Below are 21,575 nucleotides of genomic sequence, written 5' to 3' on the forward strand. Positions count from 1 at the left end.
TCGTATTGTGACGAGCCACCATTGACCAGACGTTTTCAGTTGGTGAGAGATCTGGAGAATGTGCTGGCCAGGGCAGCAGTGGAACATTTTCTGTATCCAGAAAGGCCCGTACAGGACCTGCAACATGCGGTCGTGCATTATCCTGCAAAATGTAGGGTTTCGCAGGGATCGAATGAAGGGTAGAGCCACGGGTCGTAACACATCTGAAATGTAACGTCCACTGTTCAAAGTACCGTCAATACGAACAGGAGGTGACCGAGACGTGTGACCAATGGCACCCCATACCATCACCCCGGGTGATACGCCAGTATGGCGATGACGAATACACGCTTCCAATGTGCGTTCACCGCGATGTCGCCAAACACGGATGCGACCATCATAATGATGTAGACAGAACCTGGATTCATCCTAAAAATGACGTTTTGCCATTCGTGCACCCAGGTTCGTCGTTGAGTGCACCATCGCAGGCGCTCCTGTCGGTGATGCAACGTCAAGGGTAACCACAGCCATGGTCTCCGAGCTGATAGTCCATGCTGCTGCAAACGTCGTCGAACTGTTCGTGTAGATGGTTGTTGTCTTGCAAACGTCCCCATCTGTTGACTCAGGCATCGAGACGTGGCTTCACGATCCTTTACAGCCATGCGGATAAGATCCCTGTCATCTCGACTGATAGTGATTCGTGGCCGTTGGGATCCAGCACGGCGTTCCGTATTACTCTCCTGAACCCAACGCGAGCATAAATGTCGCGAAACGATAAAACGCAATAGCGATAGGCTACAATCCGACCTTTATCAAAGTCGGAAACGTGATGGTACGCATTTGTTCTCCTTACACCAGGCATCACAACAACGTTTCACCAGGCAGCGCCGGTCAACTGCTGTTTGTGAAATTGGTTGGAAACTTTCCTCATGTTAGCACGTTGTATGTGTCACCACCTTGTGTGAATGCTCTGAAAAGCTAATCATTTGCATGTAACACTATCTTCTTCCTGTCGGTTAAATTTCGCGTCTGCAGCACGTCATCTTCTTGGTGTAGCAATTTTAATGGGCAGTAGTGTATTTTGTTCTGCCAGCAGTTACTTTTTCCTTGGCATAATGACATATACCAGCAGGACAATGCAACCGTCACACAGCTCAAAGTGTAAGTAAGTGATTCTAAGTGCATCAGGATGAGTTTACGTACTCCCCATTCTTTTTCCCGCCATGGATCTTCAGCAGCTGGCAACGGCACTGGAGTCGACATGGCTCCGCGTCCCTGTAGTGACCTTGCAGAACCTCACTGACCCTATTGCTGGACGTCTCGCAGCGATCCGCGTTGCAAAAGGTGGTTATTCAGGCTTCTGACAGGTGTTCACGTTGATGTGACAGGACAGCGTAGTTTGTGTGTTTCGCTATGTCTTTGTAAAGAGAGGACGGCAGCTGCAGTATCGTGCACACGTTTTGGAAACGAAGTGCTACGAGACCTCGACTTAAATACGTACAAAATTTTACACGTGAAATGTAAGTTCTGAGCGGTGCGCGGCTCGTGTACACTTTGGTTTTTGTTTGTCATCCTCTGTTACAGTACTGCCGCCTCGTGTTGTTATTCCATTTACTGGCGTCACTAACTTCCTGCTGTACCTGCCCGTGAGTGGCAGCAACAGCGCTTATCAATAAGTGCACTGTCGTACCATCTCTGGAGCGACCGATAGTATTTCCGGGTCGTGGTGTGTTGGGAGCTGAGGCTGGCCGGTGTGGCCGAGCGGTTCTAGGCGCTACAGTCTGGAACCGCGCGACCGCTACGGTTGCAGGTTAGAATCCTGCCCCGGGCATGGATGTGTGTGATGTCCTTAGGTTAGTTAGGTTTAAGTAGTTCTAAGTTCTAGGGGACTGATGACCTCAGATGTTAAGCCCCATAGTGCTCAGAGCCATTTGAACCATTTGGGAGCTCAGTCCGGACGCAGCAGCAGTGAAGTCGGGGACGGAGCGCCAGTGAGGTGGTGACAGCTAGTGCACGCAGGCGACACACATGGACTGTTCGACGGAAGGAGATTGGAGCAGGACGACCGATGGTCGGTCGGTCGTCTCATCCGGCCTCGTGTATTTGGTCTTTTGACCGTTTCTGCGCCTCGTCAGTTCGTTATCTTGCCGGACGTGGGTCGGTTCCTTCCTTGTGCAGAGATGTCGTGGCCAATGGGCAAGAGTTACCTCTGCGTGGTTGGGTCCGAGCCAGTGTGCCCGCGTCGCCGTGTCTCCGAATTCCGAACGGACATCGAGTTGAGTCGGGTTGGAGCTGCAGTCAGTTTCGGATAGCCAAGACCCGCACGACCGTTGCCGACACACGTAACTTCAGTGGGAACGACCTGGGTTGGTCGTTCGGTCGGTCGTCTCATCGGACGAGGTGTATTTGGTCGCCGACCGCTTGTGGAAACTCTCTCTGTGTCGAATTCATTCGTTCTTGTTGTCCTACAGTGACTGCTTTTACGATTGTTCGAGTTCTTGTACAAGTGTGTGTTTACGTGGAACCGTGTGTAGCTTCTCTGATTTCCACTGAGCAGATGAATGCTGTCTGCGTACTGGAGTAGTCAGTGGGTCGGTTGAAATAGAGCAGCATGTGTGTCGGGTGGAGGGGAATTGATTAGGCTGTTGGTTGGTTCTTCAACCGTCCCTAGATCGTGTTGCCACCCGATTGTTTAGTGTTACGGTTGGCTGCTTGCCTCACTTTGTTAGAGTTTCCTCCCCAGGCCGACCCATGGAACACTTCTGAGCACCACTGTTGTTGTTTGTGATTGTCATTTTATTTGGTCGCAGGTACTGTGCCAGGCCTTCAGCCGTGTATTAATATTGTCTGTTTTATGTTTAGTATATGGCCTTCAGCCGACTTCATGACTACTATTTTAGGATTAGGCCTTCAGACGTGTTTGTTTCAGAATCTATGGCTTAAAGCCGGCCGGAGTGGCCGAGCGGTTCTAGGCGCTTCAGTCGAGACTGAAGCTCCTAGAACCGCGCGACCACTACGGTCGCAGGTTCGAATTATGCCTCGGGCATGGATGTGTGTGATGTCCTTAGGTTAGTTAGGTTTAAGTAGTTCTAAGTTCTAGGGGTCTTATGACGTCAGATTTTAAGTCCCATAGTGCTCAGAGCCATTTGAACCATTTATGGCTTTAATATGTAAATCCTTGTCTGCAAGGTTTCACTTTAATTATCTTGAATTCTTGAAACGACCTTCAGCTGTGTTCTGTAAATGTTTATCTTAAGGTGATTTTTAATTATTCTTGAGAGTTTGTTTGGCCCTTCAGCCGACAAGATACTTCAAGTTTTCTTAAGATGTTTTTGTTGTACTGAGTAAAAGCTTATCTTTAAAGACTCTCTTTTATTATGTAAAGAAATTTTTTTTTACTGGGCCCTCAGCCGTGAATTGATCTTTGTTGTTTGAAAGAGAAAACTGTGCATTGGTTTGAGCAATAAAGTTGTATGTGTTCTTGTATAACTGACAATAACTGACTTTGGTCCCTTTCCACAACCTGATCCGCTCTGTCTTGCGAAACCAGATTTCAAGTTCCTGCGATCAGATGAGAGGAAACGCAGATTTTTGGTAAGATAGAAAGTAACTATTAAATCCACCGGAGATGACTTAAATACAAAAGGCGAAAGTCTCTGGAACAAAATTATTAGACTTCAGGGAGAAAAACGCGTCCGAATTTATAAAAAGAGTATTTGTTTAATTGCTGCGGAAAATCGGCACACCAAAAAACTTGTTACACTTGTAGGGTCTACTCAGTCGAATAAACTGACTATTCCCCGATGAGAAGTGAGCAGTTATTCAAAAGTTACTTCACTAATGACGTAACAAATAGCGCTTGTAGCTGTCCTCAGCTAATGGCGGCCGAAAGCATTTGATTACGTGCCATAGCAACAACTGCAGCTAGCATCCTGACATTAGACTCTTTGGATCCGCAAACTCAAACAAAACTGACACTGAACCTAAGTCAGGTCTCGTGCTACAATACACATCAGTCTGCCTGTATTAACAAAGGCTGAGTTGCACTTTGATGAAAATTCTCGGACGTGTTCAAGTGCACGTGAGCAATTTGAGTCAGCGAGAACAACCAGCGTCCAGTCGCAAATGGTTTGGGACTTGTCAAATCACAGTTCGAACGACTCTTTGGCTCTGTGAATGTGTGTAGCGGTTGCATACGGTTGCTCGGATGAAGTCCAACTCTGTGCACTGGCCATAGGGTAGGCGGTGCCATGCCACATCGCTGTGACTATGCTGAGCTGTGGTGGTATCATTACAACGAAAATATTCAACCTGCCGACATCGCTTGAGTGTATATATATACTGAAGAACCAAAGAAATATATATGTACTGAAGCGCCAAGAAACTGGTATAGGCATGAGCATTCAAGTATTCAAATACACACGTATGTAATCAGGCAAAATACGGCGCTGCGGTCGGTAACGCCTATGCAAGACAAGTATCTGGCGCAGTTGTTAGATCGGTTACTGCTGCTACAATGGCGGGTTATAAAGTGAGTTTGAATGCGGTGTTACAGTCGGCGGACGAGATATGGGACACAGAATCTCCGAGGTAGCGATGAAGTGAGGGTTTTCCCGCACGACCAGGAATATCAGGAATCCGGTAAAACGTTAAATGTCCGCCTGGAGAGAGATACTGCAGGAAGAGGACCAAGGACGACTGTAGAGAATCGTTCAACGTGGCAGAAGTGCAACCCTTCTGCCAATTGCTGCAGATTTCAAGTGTCACCGTGCGAACTATTCAACGAAACATCATCGATATGGGCGTTCGGTACCGAAGGTCCACACGTGTATCGTTGCTGACTGCACGATACAAAGCTTTACGCCTCGCCTGGGCCCGTCAACACCGACATTGGACTGTTGATTGGAAACATGTTGCCTGGTCGGATGAGTATCGAGCGGATGGACGTGTACGGGTATGGAGACAACCTCATGAATCCATGGACCCTGTTCGTCATCAGGTGACTGTTGAAGCTGGTAGAAGCTCTGCAATGGTGTGGGACGTGTGCAGTGGGAGTGATATGGGGCCCCTGATACGTCAAGATACGAAAATGGTTCAAATGGCTCTGAGCACTATCGGACTCAACATCTTAGGTCATAAGTCCCCTAGAACTTAGAACTACTTAAACCTAACTAACCTAAGGACATCACACACACCCATGCCCGAGGCAGGATTCGAACCTGCGACCGTAGCAGTCCCGCGGTTCCGGACTGCAGCGCCAGAACCGCTAGACCACCGCGGCCGGCCGTCAAGATACGACTGTAACAGATGACACGTACGTAAGCAAGCTGTCTGATAACCTGCATCCATTCATGTCCATTGTGCATATTGACGGACTTGGACAATTCCAGCAGGACAATGCGACATCCCACACGTTTAGAATTGCTACACAGTGACTGCAGGAACACTCTTCTCAGTTTAAACACTTCCACTGGCCAACAAATTGCCGAGGCAAAACTTTATTGGGCATAACTGGCATGCCTTGCAAAGTGCTGTTCAGAAGAGATCTCCACCCCCTCGTACTATTACGGAATTATGGACAACCCTGCAGGATTCATGGTATCAGTTCCCTCCAGCACTATTTCAGACATTATTTGAGTCCATGCCACGTCGTGTATGGTTTCATTTGTCCATTTATACCTCTACCTTTAGCAAATACTTAATTGAGAATAAACATATGGTCAACAACATAGATTCATCCCTTAAAATACTGCATACTGTGCCTAAAAGTAGAATCATGAATATTCTAGAAGAAACAGAGATTTACAACTGTATAAAAAATTGTCCCAATGACCTACTCAATGATCAGACTCATTTAAAAAATAAAAGATTTTTAGATAACTTCCAGTCAGTTTTATGTACAAATGATAGATTGTAAAATGGCTTACAGGTGCAATACCTTGACATCTGATGGGAGTTTACCACCTTGACATTTTGTATAGACAAGCGTGTAAAGGAGGTTTTTTTTTTTTAAATACGTAGATGCTTCAAAATTATATTAGTAACTGTGCAATGTCATATCCGCTACCACTTGCAATGTATCCACTTATTTTATGTATTTTAAGATCAATTTTTATGTGTTTTGTCTTAAATCATAAGTAACAAAGTTTAGCAGTAATCTGGTGTATTTCACTGTAAAGAAAAGTTTATGGACTATAACGAGGGAAGAAAAGCATACTCCAATGTATTTTATTTTTGTATGTTTTATAAATGAAATGTAGCCCCGACATTTCATTATATCTGAAGCTTGTGGTTTATTGTATCAGTCTACTTCAAAAATAATTCATAGAACTGTACAGTTATTTTAGACACTTACCGAAAACATTTTAAACATTTTCGATGGAATAGTATACATATTTACTTAGTCCTGTTTGCTATAATAGTAGAGCATTGTGCAGAGGCATTGTGATGTTTCGTCAGAATTTGTGGTGCTGCACAGTGAACTGGATTGCTGGCGAGCGTTTTACGCCATTTATATTCGTAAAATTTATACGCATACAAAGTATTATGTATCAGAGCTCTGTCTTCATCTCATTTACGAGCACTCAAGTCAATGTGAGAGCTTATTAACGGATAACACATGTATTATCCTCTATTATGTTATAAATAAATATCCCCATCCTATCCTACTGCCCATTACAATCATAGCACTATTTAGTAAGCTGTATGATGTCGACAGATTAAAAGACTTAACGATATAAAGCTTATAAGTTGTATCCTTGGTGTGCACTATCATTGCTATCTGCACAGGCAGTATCTTTACTAAATGTATTTTCGCGCCAACTGATTTATCTCCACATGTTGTCAGTGTACCTGAACTTGTATGTTTGATAGATTATGAGAACGATGGTAACATCGACAGTCCAGTGTATATTTGACAACATATTACGATGTAATAAGTGTCGTACTCAGCGCATCTTGTGGGACTCTCACAGTCAAAAGGCTGCATTTTGACGACGCATGTACTCATGTCAGATAGTTTTATATTCTGACAGAATGTAAGTAATGTAGATTTATCTCCAATTTTTATAATTGAGCTACTTTCTTAATGAAATGTTTGCTTAATTATGTATATACACCCTGTGCTTCACTTTTGTATTTTTGTGTTTAGGTGACTTTGAAGTGTTACTTGAAAATGGCCATAAGGTCGAAATTGCAATAGTAACAATAAATATTTTATACAGTCAACGGCGACTATGATGTCTTTTAAGAAATTTATGACAGTTGCAGTGGGCTGGGTGAATCAGCTTCGCGGGCCTACCAGAACTGACATCGTAACACGAATTTATAAATGTTTCTGTGGCACGCCAGAAAGTTGTCACAGCTCTGTAGACGGCTGTTGTTTTTGCCTGCAGCCGTTAGCACCTCGCAGCTGAAATCTGGCAGTAGCGCGACGAGCTATTAGGGATCTTTCACGAGATCTGATGTACAGTGCTGGGTCGGAGGGCTTACCTTGGGGTACCGCAGAGTGCGCAGCTGTGGGTACTGGGGGCGGTCCTTCTGGGCGGTGCCGTACCAGGGGTAGCGCAGCTCTCCCACTTGCGTGTCGTTGAACGTGGCGTACAGCAGGTAGCGGCCATCCGGGCTGAACCACATCGCGCCGCTGCTCTTCAGGATCTCCTCTGCAACAAGCACGGCCACAGCCGCAACTCCTTCAGTGATCCAACGTACTCGTTTCCAGACATCTACATCTATGCAAAACTTAAGGACGAAAGCAACTTTCGCATCATGTGTCATTTCCGAGTACCACTGCTCGATGCAACTTGGACCAAACATTCAAAGAACTACTACAGTATACACTGATCAGCCAAAACATTATGAACACTGTGGATATAAACTCGTCCAGGCGATAGCAGTGTCACGTGGCGAGGAATGACTGCTTGTCAGACACACACATATGGTACGTAGTATCAATGAGCATGTTGTCCGTGTGTAAATGGGAAGCCGGCCCCAGTGGCCTAGCGGTTCTAGGCGCTTCAGTCTGGAACCGCGCTGTTGCTACGGTCGCAGGTTCGAATCCTGCCTCGGGCATGGATGTGTGTGATGTCCTTAGGTTAGTTAGGTTTAAGTATCCAGAATGAGATTATCACTCTGCAGCGGAGTGTGCCCCGTCCTCACAGCTTTACTTCTGCCAGTACCTCGTCTCCTACCTTCCAAAATTTACAGAAGCGTGAGTCGTGCTTGGGTAGCTCAGTTGATAGAGCACTTGCCCGCGAAATGCAAAGGTCCCGAGTTCGAGTCTCGGTTCGGCACACAGTTTTGATCTGCCAGAAAGTTTCATATCAGCGCACACTCCGCTGCAGAGTGAAAATCTCATTCTGGAAACATCCCCCAGGCTGTGGCTAAGCCATGTCTCCGCAATATCCTTTCTTCCAGAAGTCCTAGATCTACAAGGTTCGCAGGAGAGCTTCTGTAAAGTTTGGAACGTGTCGTGTTTGGGTAGCTCAGTTGATAGAGCACTTGCCCGCGAGAGGCAAAGGTCCCGAGTTCGAGTTTCGGTCCGGCACACAGTTTTAGTCTGCCAGAAAGTTTCATATCAGCGCACACTCCGCTGCAGAGTTAAAATTTCATTCTGGAAACATCCCCCAGGCTGTGACTAAGCCATGTCTCCGCAATATCCTTTCTTGCAGAAGTCCTAGTTCTGCAAGGTTCGCAGGAGAGCTTCTGTAAAGTTTGGAAGGTAGGAGACGAGGTACTGGCAGAAGTAAAGCTGTGAGGACGGGGCGTGAGTAGTGCTTGGGTAGCTCAGTTGGTAGAGCACTTGTCCGCGAAAGGCAAAGGTCCCGAGTTCGAGTCTCGGTCCGGCACACAGTTTTAATCTGCCAGAAAGTTTCAGGTTTAAGTAGTTCTGTCTAGGGGACTGATAACCTCAGATGTTAAGTCCCATGGCCGCCGCGGTGGCCGAGCGGTTCTGGGCGCTTCAGTCTGGAACCGCGCGACTACTACGGTCGCAGGTTCGAATCCTGCCTTGGCCATGGATGTGTGTGATGTCCTTAGGTTAGTTGGGTTCTAATTTCTAGAGGTCTGATGACCTCCGATATTAAGTCCCATAGTGCTCAGAGCCATTTTTTTTGTTAATTCCCATAGTGCTTAGAGCCATTTGAACCATTTTTTTTGTAAGTGGGAAAGGTGCTTGATCTATCTGAGTTCGATCGAGGGCAGTGTGTGATGTCCCAGAGGCTCAGCATGAACATTTCGGAAAGTGCACGACTTGTTAGGAGGAGTGCTGTAGCGAGTGTCTTCAACAAGTGGCGAAACGACGGTGGAACCACATCGAGACGTGGTGGGATTGGGTGCCCCTCCCCCCCCCCCCCTCATTACATATAGTGTACGTCGTCGGCTGGGCACACTGGTAAAACAGGACAGACGGCGAACTGTGGCGTAACTATCATCAGAGTTTAAGGCTGGGCAAAGTACAAGTGTGTCTGAACACACAGTGCACCGAACATTGTGCCTCCGCAGCCGACGACCCATGCATGTATCAATGTTAACACCACGACATCGGTAACTACGACTGAAATGGGCACGTGACTATCGGCACTGGACGTGACACTGTAGCACAGCGTTGCACGGTCTGACGAATCCCGATGCCTTCTTTATTATGTCAATGGGAGGGCGCGAATCCGTCGTCTTCCAGGGCAACAGGTCATTGACAGTTGTACTGCGGGACAGAGACAGGCTCACGGCGGCTCCATTATTCTCTAGGAAACATTCACGTGGCCATGCATGGGTCCAGTTGAGTTAGTACAAGGCACCATGATGGCCAAGGAGTATTGTACACTGGTTGCAGACCACGTACACTCCTTCATGGGGATCATGTTTCCCTATGGCAGTGGCATTTTTCAAGATAATGTGCTATGTCACAGGGACACCGTTTTAAGAGACAGTCTGCACTCCTTCCGATCTGATCATGTAAGCGTAGAAAGTTGTGGAATGACTTCAAAGAGCTAGAATCGACAGCAATAGAGAGATATAAAACACATAAATTAATAATTGATGGTACTAATCCTCCATGGTACACAAAACGGGTCAGATCGCTGTTGGAGAAGCAGAGAAAAACCATGCCAAATTTAAAAGAACGCAAAATCCCCAAGACTGGCAAAGTTTTATAGACGTTAGAAATATAGCGCGTACTTCAATGCGAGATGCTTTCAATAATTTCCACAACGAAACTCCGTCTAGAAATCAGGCACCAAAGGGCCAAAGAGATTCTGGCCATACATAAAGCACATCAGTGGCAAGACGCAATCAATAACTTCACTGCGCGATAACAACGGTGAAGTCACTGATGACAGTGCCACTAAAGCAGAGTTATTAAACAAGATTTGCCGAAACTCCTTCACCAAAGAAAACGAAGTAAATATTACTGAATTCCAATCAAGAACAACTGCCAGGATGAGAAAGATAGAAATAGATATCCTCGGTGTCTTAAAGTAGCTTAAATCACTTAATAAAAGCAAGGCTCCCGGTCCAGATTGAATAACAGTCAGATTCCTTTCAGAGTATGCTGATACAATAGCTCCATATTTAGCAATTATATATAACCGCTCGCTCACAGAAAGATCCATACCTAAAGACTGGTAAATTGCTTAAGTCAGACCAATACCCAAAAAGGGAAGTAGGAATAATCCGTTGAATTACAGGCCCATATCACTAACATCGATTTGCAGTATGGTTTTGGAACATATACTGTATTCGAACGTTATGAAGTACCTCGAAGAAAACGATTTATTGACACATAGTCAGCACGGATTCAGAAAATATAGTTCTTACGAAACACAACTAGCTCTTTATACTCATGAAGTAATAAGTGCTATCGACAGGGGATGTCAAATTGATTCCATATTTTTAGATTTCGAGAAGGCTTTCGACACAGTTCTTCACAAGCGTCTTCTAATCAAAATGCCTGCCTATGGAATATCGCCTCAGTTGTGCGACTGGATTCGTGATTTCTTGTTAGAAAGGTCACAGTTCGTAGCAGTAGACGGAAAGTTATCGAGTAAAACAGAAATATTATCCGGCGTTCCCCAGGGAAGTGTTATAGGCCCTCTATTGTTCCTGATCTATATTAACGACATAGGAGACAATCTCAGTAGCCGTCTTAGATTGTTTGCAAATGAAGGTGTCATTTACCATCCTGTAAGGTCATCAGATGACCAAAACGAATTGCAAGCTTATTTAGATAAGATACCTGTTCAAATGGTTCAAATGGCTCTGAGCACTATGGGACTTAACATCTGAGGTCATCAGTCCTCTAGAACTTAGAACTACTTAAACCTAACTAACCTAAGGACATCACACACATCCATGCCCGAGGCAGGATTCGAACCTGCGACCGTAGCGGTCGCGCGGTTCCAGACTGTAGCGCCTAGAACCGCTCGCCAACTGCGGCCGGCTAAGATATCTATATGGTGCGAAAAGTGGCAATTGACTCTGAATAAAGAAATGTGTGAAGTTATTCATATGAGTACTAAAAGAAATTCGCTAAATTTCGATTACGCGATAAGTCACACAAATCTGAGGGCTGTAAATTCAACTAAACACTTAGGGATTACAATTAAAAAAAAAAAAAAAAACCTAAATTGGAACGATCAGATAGATAATGTTGTGCGTAGAGCCAACCAAAGACTGCGATCCATTGGCAGAACACTTAGAAGGTGCAACAGGTCTACTAACACTGCTTACACCATGCTTGTCCGCCCTGTTCTGGAATATTGTTATGCGGTGTGGGATCCGCGTCAGATGGGACTGACGGATGACAGCGAAAAAGTACAAAGAAGGGCAGCTCGTTTTGTATTATCGTGAAGTAGGGGAGATATTGCCGCAGACATGATACGTGAATTGGAGTGGCAATCATTAAAACTAAGGCGTTTTTCGTTGCGACGGGATCTTCTCATGAAATTTCAATCACCAGTTTTCTCCTCCGATTGCGAAAACTTTCTGTTGGAACCCATCTATATAGGGAGAAATGATCATCACGATAAAATAAGAGAAATCATTGCTCGCACAGAAAAAAAATTTAAGTGCTCGTTTTTCCCGCGTGCCGTTCGAGATTGGAACGGTAGAGAGACAGCTTGAAGGGGGTTCATTGAACCCTCTGCCAGGCACTGTATTGTGAACAGCAGAGTAATCACGTAGACGTAGATGCAGACAGGAGTGTGATGAAGTGGTTAAAGGAATAAAGTGGGGAGTTCCCACTGATGTGGTGGTCCCCCAGCTCGTCTACAGAACAGTTATGTCATCCATTTTCTTTCACCCAGTTTCTGGTGTAAAGAACTGCCACAGTTCGATGTACAAAATGAAAACCAGATCTCAGTGATAAATTTGCAGAACGAGTTCGTCTCCTGACCCTCTGGTCTCTATCCAATTAATTGGAAATTGTTTACAAATAAGTGTATCTTTAAAGAGTTCAAAGTTATCTCATGTGAAACAGTCACGAGCTTCACCATGTGCAGGGTGACTGTAAATTATACATTCGTTTTCAAAGTTCTATATTTTCTAAAGTATTACGTGTACGAATACGATTGATGACTAAATATGATTTACCAAGCCTAGATTTTGTATTCTTCAATTGTTCTATGAGTGCTCTTCTGGTCACACGACATACATCCAAGGGATAGTCAAGTGCGTTCCATAACCCATGTGGCTACATCATGTCAAGGGTCAACACAGCAATACTGATGAGCTCTCTCAGCTGTTCCATCGTCGTAAACACGGTGCTTAACTTACCACCCAAAGGAAAAAGTCGCAAGGCATTAGGTCAGCCGCCATGGAGGGTGAGGAGGAGAGGGGAGGGCGAACGAATAGAGCCACTTCATCTTCACCACTACGCCCAATCCAGCGACGCAGAAGTTCGTCGTTTAGGTGGCGATGGACGTTGATGCTCCAATGTCTATGCTCTGTCTTGTGGAAAGACGAAATTCTCGGGATCAGTATTTAGTTGTGGAAACAATAACTACTGCGTTATATCAAGGTAAGAAGTATCCGTCACAGTCTTCTAACAAAAGAAAAACGGCCCATATAGCTTCGACTGCAACATTGCAAAGGAAACGTTAACCTTCGGCGAATGTCGTTCATGCGCAACCATTTCAGGAGGATTTTCAATGCCCAAAACTCTCATATTGTGATGGTCAACATATACAGAAAAATGGAAGGTTGCTTCGTCGCTGAAAGTTTGGAGGCGAAATCTTCGTCCTGAAGTGCTTCCTGCATTGTGATGCAAATTGGAAGGCGCCGAGCATACTCTTCCGGTTTTCATTGCTGCACGAGCTGCAGACGGTACTGTTTTAGCTGACGTCGCAAAATATTCCACACAGTTCGCTGCGGTAATGCAAGTTCTTGGCTTGGGCGGACCGTTCAATTTTTGGACTGCGTATGAAACTTTCCCTCACCCTCTCCGCAGTTGCAACTGGCACACTTTGTTGATGGATACTTTTCTTTTTACACAGACAATCATTGTCCCCAAATCATGGATGGATGCCAACTCACAATGCTCCGTTTACATGATTGTTCTTCCATGATTCCTTCTGAATGCAAGCTCCACTGTTGTAACAGATAAAGATATCACATATTTCAACACACAGAAAGTGTATTCTTGCTTTGTCACCATTTTTTCATGAACTGCACTCGTAAGGCCAGTTGGTAGGCACATATGTACTCGCAGTACTCTGAAAATATGAAATGGCCCCCAGATCATCACTCCTGGCTGTCGGGCCCTACTGAGGGCGACATCAGGTTGGTGTGCCACCGCTTCGCTGGTCATAATTAAGGTACTCAGTAATAAAGCCGCTTTATAAAAAGGGAGAGAGGGATAATGTAGACAATTTTAAATCTATTTCTATGCCATCAGTGTTTGCTAAAGTTATTGAAAAGGCTGTGTATGTAAGGGGAATTGATCATTTTATATCACATAATTTGCTATCAAATGTACAGTTCGACTTTACAAGTCGTTTAACTACTGGATGGGTTAAGCAAAAGTCTTCGAACGCTAGGCATATCTTTTGATTTAACTAAGGCCTTTGATTGTGTTGATCACAAAATATTGCTCCAGAAGCTGGGCCATTATGGAATACAGGGAGTAGCTCACAATTGCTTCACCTCTTACTTTAGCAACAGATAGTCATTATTCAGAGGGTTAAGAATGGTTGTGATGTGGGGTCTGAGTGGGGTACAGTCAAGTGGAGGGTGCCCCAGGGATCAGTGTTGGGACCACTCCTGTTCCTTATTTATATAAATGATATGCCCTCGAGTATTACGGGTAACTCTAAAATATTTCTGTTTGCTGATGACACTAGCTAGGTAGTAAGGGTTGTAGCTTGCAACATTGGCTCGGTTTCAAATAGTGTAATACATGACCTAAGTTCATGGCTTGTAGAAAATAAACTAACGCTAAATCACAGTAAGACTCAGTTTTTGCACTTTCTAACACACAATTCAACAAAACCTGACGTTTTAATTTCACAGAACGGGCATATTATTAGTGAAACTGAACAGTTCAGATTTCTAGGTGTTCAGATAGACAGTAAGCTGTCGTGGGAAGCCCACGTTCAGGATCTTATTCAGAGACTTAATGCTGCCATTTTTACTATTCGAACGGTATCTGAAGTGAGTTATCGTTCGACGCGAAAAGTAGTCTACCTTGCTTATTTTCATTTGGTTATGTCGTATGGTATAATATTTTGGGGTAAATCTTCCTATTCTAAAAGCATATTTTTGGCTCAGAAACGGGCGGTCCAGGCAATAAGTGGTGTAAGTTCACGAACCTCTGGTCGACAACGTTTCATGAGTATGGGTATTTTGACATTGGCCTCTCAATATATATATATATTTCTTACTGTCATTTCTTGTTAACGATTTTAGCTTATTCCCAAGAATAAGCAGCTTTCACTCAGTTAATACTCGGCAGAAATCAAACCTGCATTTGGATCGGACTTGCTTAACTCTTGTGCAGAAAGATGTGCAGTATACTGCTGCATCTATTTTCAATAAGCTACCCCTCGAATTGAAATTTTTAGCAGTAATCCACGCGCTTTCAAATCGAAACTGAAGAGTTTCCTCATGGGTCACTCCTATTATGTCGAGGAGTTCCTTGAAAAATTAAGCTGATTGTTGTATTGTTGATAGCGTTTACTTAAACTTATGGATTGACTTTTATCGGCTTCGTAAACATTTCACTTTTATTTGTTATTACTTTTATGTTATAATTTCATGTATTGACACGTTCCATGACCTTGGAGGTTTGCTCCTCAATGTGGTCCTACGGAACTTGACGTTGTTGTTGTTGTCTTCAGTCCTGAGACTGGTTTGATGCAGGTCTCCATGCTACTGTATCCTGTGCAAGCTTATTCATCTCCCAGTACTTACTGCAACCTACATCCTTCTGAATCTGCTTACAGTATTCATCTCTTGGTCTCCCTCTACGATTTTTACCCTCCACGCTGCCCTCCAATGCTAAATTTGTGATCCCTTGATGCCTCAGAACATGTCCTACCAACCGGTCCCTTCTTCTTGTCAAGTTGTGCCACAAACTCCTCTTCTGCCCAATTCTATTCAATACCTCCTCATTAGTTATGTGATCTACCCATCTAATCTTCAGCATTCTTCTGTAGCATCACATTTCGAAAGCTTCCATTCTCATCTTGTCCAAACTATTTATCGTCCATGTTTCACTTCCATACATGGCTACACTCCATAAAAATACTTTCAGAAACGACTTCCTGACACTTAAATCTATACTTGATGTTAACAACTTTCTCTTCTTGAGAAACGCTTTCCTTGCCATTGCCAGTCTACATTTTATATCCTCTCTACTTCGACCATCATCAGTTACTTTGCTCCTCAAATGGCAAAACTCCTTTACTACTTTAAGTGTCTCATTTCCTAATCTAATTCCCTCAGCATCACCCGACTTAATTCGACTCCCATCCATTATCCTTGTTTTGCTTTTCTTGACGTTCATCTTATATCCTCCTTTCAAGACACTGTCCATTCCATTCAACTGCTCTTCCAAGTCCTTTGTTGTCTCTGACAGAATAACAATCTCATCGGCGAACCTCAAAAGTTTTTATTTCTTCTCCTTGCATTTTAATACCTACTCCGAATTTTACCTTTGTTTCCTTTACTTCTTGCTCAATATACAGATTGAATAACATCGGGGAGAGGCTAAAACCCTGTCTCCTCCCTTCCCAACCACTTCTTCCCTTTCATGCCCCTCGACTCTTATAACTGCCATCTGGTTTCTATACAAATTGTAAATAGCCTTTCGCTCCCTGTATTTTACCCCTGCCACCTTTAGAATTTGAAAGAGAGTATTCCAGTCAACATTGTCAAAAGCTTTCTCTAAGTCTACAAATGCTAGAAAAGTAGTTTTGCCTTTCCGTATTTGCCTCACGTGTTCCAACATTTCTGCGGAATCCAAACTGATCTTCCCCGACGTCGGCTTCTACTAGTTTTTCCATTCGTCCGTAAAGAATTCGCGTTAGTATTTTGCAGCTGTGACTTATTAAACTGATAGTTCGGTAATTTTCACATCTGTCAACACCTGCTTTCTTTGGGATTGGAATTATTATATTCTTCTTGAAGTCTGAGGGGATATCGCCTGTCTCTTACAACTTGCTCACCAGATGGTACAGTTTGGCACGACTGGCTCTCCCAAGGCCGTCAGTAGTTCCAATGGAATTTTGTTTACTCCCGGTGCCTTGTTTCGACTCAGGTCTTTCAGTGCTCTGTCAAACTCTTCAAGCAATATCGTATCTCCCATTTCATCTTCATCTACATCCTCTTCCATTTCCATAATATTGTCCTCAAGTACAACGCGCTTGTATAGATCCTCTATATACTCCTTCCACCTTTCTGTTTTCCCTTCTTTGCTTAGAACTGGGTTTCCACCTGAGCTCTTAATATTCATACAAGTGGCTCTCTTTTCTCCAAAGGTCTCTTTAATTTTCCTGTAGGCAGTATCTATCTTGCTCCTAGTGTAAATAAAAAATAAAAAAAATCGGGGCTCAGTTCGAAGAGGGACTTCGCTGAAGATTGTTGTATTCCATTCAATGAGATTCCAGGCCTCTATGACCAGCGAAGACGTCACTGGAGACTCCCTGGACTGCAGTGGGGTATCAAACATACTGTCACCCCGCATACGGCCCAACAACCATGATTGACGTTGTGGGGTGATATTTCATTTCACACAAGGACCGCTTTGGTTGTCGTCCACAGCACTCTTACAGCACAGCGGTACGTCGACGATATTCTACGAACTGTTTCGTTGACCTTAGTGGCAAATCGTCTATGGCTTACATTTCAGAAGGACAATGCCCGCCCGCACGGCGAGAGTTCCTACTCCTTGTCTTTGTGCTTGTCACCCCTATCTCGGCCAGCGTGGTTGCCGGATCTCTCACCAGTTGAGAATCAGACCTCGATTTTGACGATCTAACGCGCCAATTAGACGGGATGTGGGATGATACTCCTCTGGAGGACATCCAACAACTCTGCAATCAGTGTCAAGACGAATAACTGCTTGCATAAGGGCCAGAGGTGGACCAGCACGTTATTGGCTTCCTCAGTTTGTGAAGCTCATTCTCTTCAATAAACCATAGAAATTTTTCTGAAATTGTAGTCGTTCTTTTTTCTGTGCATGTACTTCACATCTATCAATTTCCGTACCATTCTCTTAATACCTTAGTTGTGAGTCGCTTTCTTTTCTTATAGTGTATAAGTGTTACTATATAATACTCCATTTCCTTATAGTCGATGAGAGTATAGATTACTGTACAGGATATGAATACAACATATACTATACCCAAATTGCGTACGTTTGTTAACTAAATAACATAAAGTTTATTACTGACCCCAGCAACGCCTTTCAAAAAATATAGCAAACGAAGAGGCCAAACACGCCACTTTTGTATGAGCCACGACTTGGTTAAGACGTAAATATTTATCTCTGCTTTAATACACTACTGGCCATTAAAATTGCTACACCACGAAGATGACGTGCTACAGAATTTAAATTTAACCGACGGGAAGAAGATGCTGTGATGTACAAATGATTAGCTTCTCAGAGCATTCACACAAGGTAGGCGCCGGTGGCGACACCTACAACGTGCTGACATGAGGAAAGTTTCCAACCGATTTCTCATACACAAACAGCAGTTGACCGGCGTTGCCTGGTGAAACGTTGTTGTGATGCCTCGTGTAAGGAGGAGAAATGCGTACCATCACGTTTCCGACTTTGATAAAGGTCGGATTGTAGACTATCGGGATTGCGGTTTATCGTATCGCGACATTGCTGCTCGCGTTGGTCGAGATCCAATGACTGTTAGCAGAATATAGAATCGATGGGTTCAGGTGGGTAATACGGAACGCCGTGCTGGAGCCCAACGGCCTCGTATCACTAGCAGTCGAGATGACAGGCATCTTATCCCCATGGATGTAACGGATCGTGTAGACACGTCTCGATCCCTAAGTCAACAGATGGGGACGTTTGCAAGCCAACAACTATCTGCACGAACAGTTCGACGACGTTTGCAGCAGCATGGACTATCAGCTCGGAGACCGTGGCTGCGGTTACCCTTGACGCTACATCACAGACAGGAGCGCCTGCGATGGTGTTCTCAACGACGAACCTGGGTGCACGAATGGCAAAACGTCATTTTTTTCGGATAAATCCAGGTTCTGTATAGAGCATCATGATGGTCGCATCCGTATTTGGCCACATCGCGGTTAACGCACATTGGAAGCGTGTATTCGTGATCGCCATACTGGCGTGTCACCCGACGTGATGGGATAGGGTTCACCTCTTGTTCGCATTGACGGCACTTTGAACAGTGGACGTTACATTTCAGATGTGTTACGAGCCGTGGCTCTACCCTTCATTCGATACCTGCGAAACACTTCATTTCAGCAGGATCATGCACGACCGCATGTTGCAGGTCATGTACGTTCGTTTCTGGATACAGAAAATGTTCGACTGCTGCCCTGGCCAGCACATTCTCCAGATCGCTCACCAATTGAAAACGTCTGGTCAATGGTGGCCGAGCAACTGGCTCGTCACAACACGCCAGTCATTACTCTTGATGAACTGTGGTATCGTATTGAAGCTGCATGGGAAGCTATACCTGTACACGCCATCCAAGCTCTGTTTGAGTCAATGCCCAGGCGTATCTTGGCCGTTATTACGGCCAGAGGTGGTTGTTCTGGGTACTGATTTCTCATGATCTATGCACCCAAACTGCGTGAAAATGTAATCACGTGTTAGTTCTAGCATGATATATTTGTCCATTGAATACCCGTTTATCATCTGCATTTCTTCTTGGTGTAGCAATTTTAATGGTCAGTAGTGTAATTTCAGAATTTACACGTGACACACAGTATCAGGCAGGCTGTATTTTTGTATACGTGACATATAAACGGAAGTTGCGCTTTTGATTAATAACTCGCCCCCCCCCCCCACCCGCAGTATAGGGGTCCGTTTTTACAAAGACAGATTAGCCCGTGCTCCATAGTAATTGAGGACTTCATTCTTGTAGTATGAAAATCATACGGGAATTCACAAGTGAATTCTTGCAATAAGGGGCAAGGAATACAGAAACATCTTCTTCTTCCTCTTTATTTTCTTCTTCTTCTTCTTCTTCTTTAAGGTAAGTATTAGGGCTTAGTGAGTGTACAATTGATTGGTCAGTACAGACCTTATGTTAGTTCGTGTGCCGACCGGAGTGGCCGAGCGGTTCAAGCGCTACAGTCTGGAACCGTGCGACTGCTGCGGTCGCAGGTTTGAATCCTGCCTCGGGCATGGATGTGTGTGATGTCCTTAGTTTATTTAGGTTTAAGTAGTTCTAAGTTCTAGGGGACTGACGACCTCAGCAGTTAAGTCCGATAGTGCTCATAGCGATTTGAACCATTTTTTTGTTGGTTCGTGGAGCTATTAGTAACCCGTGAAGAGATGTTTTCGATAGGTGAGACACCTGCAGAATGTGCTTAGCAATAGAATACCGTCTGTATCGAGGTAGGACAGAGCTACGACATAAGGTCTTGCACTATCTTGTTGGAAGGTAACGTGAGGGAGAACTCGAAGGTAAAGCATAGCCACCAGCCTTAACACGTCAGAAAAGTGATGGATGCTGTCCGAATCATCAGTTGTGCGAATTAGAGATGATGGTGTTGTGTGCCCGATGGTAGACCATAGCATCATGCCACATGCGTGGCCTGTTCACGAGCATGAATGCAATCTGCAACGTTCGTTTTCCCCAGAGTCTCCATAGACAGGTACACAGCCGAATTATATTAGAATTATATTAATGTGACTACCGCTTATGTTCGACATCAACGTGCAAAAACTACTTACAGACGGCGTGTGGGAGAGCTAGCGTTGGAGGGTATACAGAGTACATCACGGTGACGCTGGCAACAATGTAGTTGTTGTCGTAACGTGGAAATTGTAATGGTACTTGAATTACGTAACCATTACGGCACCTCACCTCAACCTCTCGATACTAGCAATATTCTACTGTGTTTCTGTAAAATAGTTAACATATTTCTGTGACAAAATTCAGATTTGATTTCATTAATGTAGAGGTACTTCGATAAATCGATATGTATTTATTGCAATGATATTATTCTTATGTGTATTCTTTCTTTTGTCACTATGATCTTCGACGTACTTGTAACTCTGATTTTTGGGCGCGTAAGCGGTTATTAGAGAGAGTCAAGCTTTGGTCGTCATGTTAAAAGGACGCAAATTGTAGTCAGCTTATGAAATGTGAACTTTAACAAAAAAATGATTCAAATGGCTCTGAGCACTATGATACTTAACAGCTGAGGTCATCAGTCCCCTAGAACTTAGAACTACTTAAACCTAACTAACCTAAGGACATCACACACATCCGTGCTCGAGGCAGGATTCGAACCTGCGACCGTAGCGGTCGCGCAGCTCCAGACTGTAGCGCCTAGAACCGCTCGGCCACTCCAGCCGGCGAACTTTAACAGTGAGGAAGATATTTTCAAGTATGTTTTATATTGTGAAGTGATGTTTTGGAACGAGTTACGTGATATTGTAACAAAAGTAATAAAAAAGAAGTGTAACTTAAATTCGGAGTGCTGATTACTTTTTTACATCACCATTGTCCTAACCTGCAAAAGTTTAATCTTCAAGAATGGTTTACGAAACACATCGATAAAACTTTTGAATATCGCAGAATAACACCTAGGCCTCTTTGCATCCGAGCTTGGAATCATCACTACCTAGATATTCGACATTTGAGCCATGAGTTCACAACGAGACCAGCGTGAGAAACACGAAAAGATGAGTGCCTAGTTTATTATTTCAAGAAATGACTTTATTAACTGTGCTATAATGATACCTGCCACATAATATAACTTTGTTGTTGCCCGAAAATGCAATATTTAGCAGCGTGAGCAACACTACAATCATAATTAATTTTTGACTTTTGTTGTGTTAGTTTATCTGAGTCCGAAAGGGCACGACCATTTACTTGCGGCCCAAGGGTGGAAGCATTTCCGAAACGGCTAATTTTATAAACTGTTCACGAGCCGTCATGGTT

General features: G+C 44.1%; 1 protein-coding gene across 2 annotated transcripts in view; it reads right to left on the bottom strand.

Moving 5' to 3' along the window:
• Positions 1–21,575, bottom strand: part of LOC126091972 (inactive dipeptidyl peptidase 10-like) — a 1,178,675-nt gene that overhangs the window by 180,058 nt on the left and 977,042 nt on the right. For both annotated transcript variants that reach the window (XM_049907324.1, XM_049907325.1), the window contains exon 7: positions 7,471–7,640. In XM_049907324.1, the coding sequence (XP_049763281.1) occupies positions 7,471–7,640 (170 nt within the window). The remainder of the gene's footprint in view (positions 1–7,470; positions 7,641–21,575) is intronic.

Source organism: Schistocerca cancellata, chromosome 7 (assembly GCF_023864275.1).
Source record: "Schistocerca cancellata isolate TAMUIC-IGC-003103 chromosome 7, iqSchCanc2.1, whole genome shotgun sequence".
NCBI lineage: Eukaryota > Metazoa > Arthropoda > Insecta > Orthoptera > Acrididae > Schistocerca > Schistocerca cancellata.